Source organism: Otolemur garnettii, unplaced genomic scaffold, assembly GCF_000181295.1.
Source record: "Otolemur garnettii isolate 467f Iridium unplaced genomic scaffold, OtoGar3 scaffold00055, whole genome shotgun sequence".
NCBI lineage: Eukaryota > Metazoa > Chordata > Mammalia > Primates > Galagidae > Otolemur > Otolemur garnettii.
In genome coordinates this window covers 5,389,250-5,395,534 of record NW_003852450.1, presented here as the reverse complement: position 1 = coordinate 5,395,534, position 6,285 = coordinate 5,389,250, and the positions used below count along the sequence as shown (strand labels likewise).

At 40.7% G+C, this 6,285-nt stretch overlaps 1 protein-coding gene across 13 annotated transcripts in view; it reads left to right on the top strand.

The window, feature by feature from the left end:
* The window catches only part of ZC3H11A (zinc finger CCCH-type containing 11A), a 36,962-nt gene that overhangs the window by 22,187 nt on the left and 8,490 nt on the right, over nucleotides 1-6,285 (top strand). For all 13 annotated transcript variants that reach the window (XM_023514529.1, XM_023514541.1, XM_023514540.1 and 10 more), the window contains 3 exons: nucleotides 409-519; nucleotides 1,882-1,944; nucleotides 5,418-5,516. In XM_023514529.1, coding sequence (XP_023370297.1) covers nucleotides 409-519; nucleotides 1,882-1,944; nucleotides 5,418-5,516 — 273 coding nt within the window. The remainder of the gene's footprint in view (nucleotides 1-408; nucleotides 520-1,881; nucleotides 1,945-5,417; nucleotides 5,517-6,285) is intronic.

The window sequence follows — 6,285 nt, the reverse complement described above, 5'->3', positions numbered from 1 at the left end:
AAAAAAAAAAAAAAGAACCGCCTTGTTAAAGTTTGTTCTATGGGAACTTAGGAGTTATGTATTATGGGTGATTAAATTTAGACAGAAAGGGTTGGATTGGATTGACACATTCAGTGTCTTCTGTACTTCTCAGGTTACCTTCAGAATGATGTAAGCCTTACTGGTAAATAAAAGAAGGTTGAGTGGCTGACTCAGTTAAATAATTTTTTTATTTTGTTTTTTGCATCATCCTCCCCCCACCACCATTACCTAATTTCATTGTAGGTAAACAGATATAGAAAGGTTGATTGGCTCACAGTCACATAGCAGTCTGTATTGCACTTAACTGATTACAAAAACAAAATTTTTGTCTTGTGATAGTTTTATTTCCTGTAAGTCATTTGCTGTTTTCTGACTTGCCTTATTCAGAAGGTTCTTCAGGAGTTTCCAGTCTTTTACTTCACCCTCAGCCCATTCCAGGTCCTGAAAAAGAGAATGTCCGGACTGTGGTGAGGACAGTAACTCTGTCTAGCAAACAAGGTAGGACATAGGTAGATCTTAGAATTGTCAGTTTTCTTTTTTTTTTCTTTTTGAGACAGAGTCTCACTGGTCACTCTTGGTGGAGTGCTGTGGCATCATAGCTCACAGCAACCTCAAACTCTTGGACTTAAGCGATTCTCTTGCCTCAGCCTTCCGAGTAGCTGGGACTACAGGTGCTCACCACAATACCATGCCTTTTTTTTGTTGCAGTTGTCTTTGTTTAGCTGACCCAGGACCGGGTTCAAACCTGCCAGCCTTGGGGCATGTGGCTGGCAACGTAAGCACTTGTGCTGGGGTACCAAGCCAGGTTTCGACTTTTATATGACTGGAAATGCAAAATCCTTGGGTATTTTTTACCTTTGATGAATTTGCAGGAAGACTTTAGTATCTTGGCTGGATATAAAGATGAAAAATTGGTGCATTTGAGTCTACTATTTAAAAGATTGCATTCTCAGGTGGTGCCCATAGCTCAGGCGGCAGGGCATTGGCCACATACACTGAGGGTGGTGTGTTCAAAACTTGCCCAGGCCAGCTAAAACAACAAGTGACAACTACAACCAAAATAGTCAGGTGTTGGTGCAGGCACCTGTGGTCCCAGTTACTTGGGAGGCTGAGACAAGAGAATTGCTTGAGCCCAAGAGTTTGAAGTTGCTGTGAGCTACCACAACACAGTACTCTACTGAGGGCAACAAAGTGAGACTTGGTCTCAAAAGAAAAAAGATAAAGATTGAAATTCTTAATTCAAGCAGACTTCATATTTGTGTATATTTAATTTACATATCCTGTTTATATCCATTCAGCAAATTTATTGACTTCCCATTTGGGGTAAAAAAAGTAGAATAGAAACATTTGAATATAGGAAAATGTAAAGTCTTTTCACTTAATTTTAAACCTAGCAAGGAATTGTAGCTATAGATAGATTTAAATGTTTGTGCAACTCACACAGCAAATCAGAAGAAAGAGCTTATTTCTTGCTGGGGGGTTAACAAAAGGGAGATACAGGAGAGCTAGCATTAGGGTAGAGTCTGATTTCAGTTCATTTATCAGAGTGCATAAGCAAAAGTATAACTTGGATTTTATAACCAGTTGGCTAAGAAAACAATCTGTCTCCTTGTGCTTGGCTGCTGTTAATAGAACTGTGTTGTTGCTTCCATTTGGGCGGGACATTTCACTGCACTTTATTATTAATAGGGGATTTTTTTATTGCAATCATCTTCCTTAAGACTGAGACCTGATTTTCAAGAGCCATTCTAGTTTGTCTCATACTAATATCAGAAGAATATACTTTGTCATTAGTATACCTGTCATTAGTTTCTGAATATAGAAGAATGTGGTAGAAGAATTCTATTTTTGCCATTTCAGGAGAAGAACCATTGGTTAGATTGAGTCTTACTGAGAGACTGGGGAAACGAAAATTTTCAGTTGGTAAGATAAGTTTTGTTGTATCTTGTGTTTTCGGCTTATTTGTGCATTAATCCAATATCTTCACTAGATTCTTTTTTTTTTCTTTTTTTTGCAGTTTTTGGCCGGGGCTGGGTTTGAACCCACCACCTCCGGTATATGGGGACAGCACCCCACTCCTTTGAGCCACAGGCGCTGCCCATTCACCAGATTCTTTATATAGATATCTTGGCAGTCCCTCTGTATTCTTGGCTGAAAGCACTTAGAAAATTTCTCTTGTTTTCATGTGCGCATTATACCTTTTATTGAAAATACAGGAATTTAAAGTATTACAATTAAATTAAGATGGGGAGTATAATGCTAACACTCTGGTAGGCTGGGTAGGTGGCTAGCTTGAGCTCACAAGTTTGAGAGCAGCCTAAGCAAAAGCAAGATCCCATCTCTACTAAAAATAGGAAAAAAACTGAGGAAAGAGAATCACTTGAGCCCAAGTTGGAGGTTGCTGTGAGCTCTGATACAATAGCACTCCACACAGGGCAGCAGCTTGAAACTTATGTCTCAAAAAAAAAAAAATTATTCTAAAAACTTTCTGGGCTGGGTGCAGTGGCTCACGCCTGTGACCCTAGCACTCTGGGAGGCACAGGCGGGTGGATCACCTGAGCTCAGGAGTTCAAGACCAGCCTGAGCCAGAGCAAGACCCAGTGTCCCAGCTTCTGGGAGGCTGAGGCAAGAGAATTGTTTAAGCCTAAGAGTTTGAGGCTTCTGTGAGCTATGATGCCATGACACTCTACCAAGGGTGACAGAGTAAGACTCTGTCTCACACACAAAAAAAAATTTCTTTCATCCTGTTAAATAAAAATAATAATGAAGTTTATGCTTTGGAAAAATGAGAGCTTTCTCATAAAGGCTAGCAGCCTATTGGCTGGTCATTTCAACAGACTGGAAATCAGAGCCCCAGCCAGAGGCCATGCAAGAAACAAGATTTTATCTTTTTTATTTTTATAAGAGACAGAGTCTTACTTTATCACCCTCAGTAGAGTGCCATGGCGTCACACAGCTCACAGCAACCTCCCAACTCCTGGGCTTAGGCGATTCTCTTGCCTCAGCCTCCCAAGAAGCTGGGACTACAGGCGCCCGCCATAACACCTGGCTATTTTTTTGTTACATTTTGGCCAGTGCCAGGTTCGAACCTGCCACCCTCAGTATATGGGGTCGGCACCCTACCCACTGAGCCATAGGCGCTGCCCAAGAAACAAGATTTTATACTAAATGGAATGGTCAAATATACATACTCAATAAGCTATAGGGGGAATCATGAATGTTTATGAAAAAGGGAAAGGATGTACACGTGTAATTTTATATTTTAACCCTCTCATCTCATCATGCCTGGGAACTCAGTTTTAAGGTGTTTTGGGGTCCCCTTGGCTAGGAGGAGTCTCTTCAGTTAGCAGGGAGCTTAGGATTAGGTTTAGTCCCCAATACTCTTTTAAATGTACTTTAATGCTGCTCTCACTGCCTTATCTTCAGAACTACTATTTTGAGCTTAATTTCCAGGTTTGCCATCAGTCAGAAAATGTGAATGTGTTGTTGAATCAGTTAAGTAGCTATTGCCTTAAGTAATAAAAAACGTTGATAATTAAATCATGGCTAAATGAAATATGATATTTGTTGTGGATTTGCTATATGTCTCAAAGTGCTTTGTATAAAGTTTCATCTAATCCTCTGTAACCATGAGCAAACCAAGACTTTTAGCTTTGATAAAGCTGATCTGGAAATTTTAGGTAAAAAAATAAGCCAAGCATGCTGGGGTGAGTCTATAGTCCCAGCTACTCAGGAAGCTGGGGTGGGAGGGTTACTTCAACCCAGGAGTTTGAATATAGCCTAAGCAACCCCCTAATAAGACCCCATCTCTAAGGAAAATAATAACATTTTTAAAAAAAAAATTTTTTTTTTTTCAGAGTCTCACTTTGTCACTCTTGGTAGACTACTGTGGTGTCACAGCTCACAGCAACCTCAAACTCATTGGGCTTACATGATTCTCTTGCCTCAGCCTCCCAAGTAGCTGGGACTACAGATGCCCTCCACAATGCCCAGCTATTTTTTTGTTGCAGTTGTCATTGAGTTCAGCTGGCCCCGGGCCGGGTTCGAACCCGCCACCCTTGGTGCCTATGGTCAGTACCATAACAACTGTGCTACAGGCGCCGCCCTATTAAGATTTTTTTAAATGTTTATATATACAGAAATAGGTAGTTGAACATCATACATGTTAGCTGATTATTATTATTATTTTTTTTTGCTATGTTGCCCTCAGTAGAGTGCTATAGTGTCACAGCTCACAGCAACCTCAAACTCTTAAGGCTTAAGTGATTCTCTTGCCTTTAGCCTCCAAAGTAGCTGGGACTACAGGCATCCGCCACAATGCCCTGCTATTTTTTGTTGCAGTTGTCATTGTTGTTGAGCAGGCCCAGGCTGGGTGTATGCGGCTTGCACCATGACCACTGTCCTACAGGCACCAAGCCGTAAAGTAATTTTTTGTTTCACATGTGAGAGGAGAGAGATTATTATATTCTGTGTAGGGTCTTGTAAAGTTTTTAAGGAGATTTCAAAAGAATATAACTTAAGTCCAGCAATTTGAAAAACAATTTTTAAAAACTTAAGGCATTTAAACAACTTGTATTGAACATAGTAATATGATGAATTGGAGTCTACAAACTTGATTTAGTTCTTGGCTCTGTCAACTATTTGGTGACTTTGGTAAGATACCGAATGTTTCAGAGAATTAGATTTATTATCCAGAATTGGAGAGGGGCTTTGTGGCCTTCAGAGTCTTTATAACACAGGAAAACTTGAAATTGTTTAATTCTTTTTCTGTCCTCCTTATCCCAGGTAAACATAGCATGAATTCAGTAATTGGCTGAATTTTAAGATTTATTTTTGTACACAAAGAGTTGTCACATTCCTAATTCTGAACTTTAATTTCAACCAGGATATATGATCCCCCTTTGTAGTTTTAACCAGTTATTTAATTAACATTCTTATGTGCACTCTAATTTTTCATTCCTTTCCTTACCTCTTCTATGATATTTTTGTTCCTTCTCTAACATTGAATTCTAAAGAAGCTGGTGAACAAACACCATATAAATGCAGAAAACTTAGAATTATTCCATATTGTCTGTTGTTGCTTGTATTTCTTTTTTTGAGTCAGTTGCATTCTGTTTTCCATGGCATCATAGCTCACAGCAGCCTCAAAGTCTTGAGCTCAAGTGATCCTCTTGCCCCAGCCTCCTGAGGTACCTGCCACAATGCCCGGCTATCTTTAGAAACAGGGTCTTTGCTCTTGGTAAGGCTTGTCATGAACTCCTGAGCTCAAGCAATCCACCCACCTCGGCCTTCCATAGTGGTAGGATTACCGGCATGAGCCCCTGGCCTTTGCTTGTCTTTTATGACATCACCTAAGAATGACTTGAAATGTTAAATTAAATTCTCCCTATTTGTAGGTGGTGAGAGTGATCCTCCATTAAAGCGTAGCCTTGCACAGAGGCTAGGGAAGAAAGTTGAAGCTCCAGAAACTAACACTGACAAAACACCAAAGAAAGGTACTTTTGTTCTTATACTGTATGTGCGAATGTAGTTTTGACACTTATTTTTGGTACTGTTAACAGCTGTGGTTTATCATTCTCTTATTCAGGTAAATGAGGTTATTCTGTTTTATTATTCATTCAACAAACATTTGATTGCTTACTCTGCTAGATTCTGAGTACCCAATGAACAAAAACAGCATCCCATTCCTCAGGAGCTTACAGTACAATGGCAACTGATAAATTCTGTGACAAAGAAAAGTACATGGTGCTATAAGAGTACATAAGAAGGGCACCTGCATCTGGTGCCCATAGCACAGTGGTTACAGCACTGGCCACATGCATGGAGGCTGCTGGGTTCGAGCCCAGCCCGGCCCAGCTAAACAATGACAACTGCAACAAAAATACAGCCAGGCATTGTGGTGGACACCAATGGTCCCAGCTACTTGGAGGCTGGGGCAAGAGAATCACTTGGGCCCAGGAGTTTGAGGTGCTGTGAGGTGTAATGCCGCGAGCAACATAGTGAGACTCTGTCTCAAAAAGAAAAAAATAAAATAAAAAGGACACCTGTTAGTTATTACTTTCTATGGAAAGGTTCACAGAGGAAGATCATGATGTTCAAGGGACACTGTGTTCACGCTGAGAGAATAATTCTTGAAAAGGCAGCAAGCTGGCTCGGCGCCTGTGGCTCAACCGGCTAAGGCGCCAGCCACGTACACCTAAGGTGGCGGGTTCGAATCCCCAGCCCAGACCCGCCAAACAACAATGGCTGCAACCAAAAAATGGC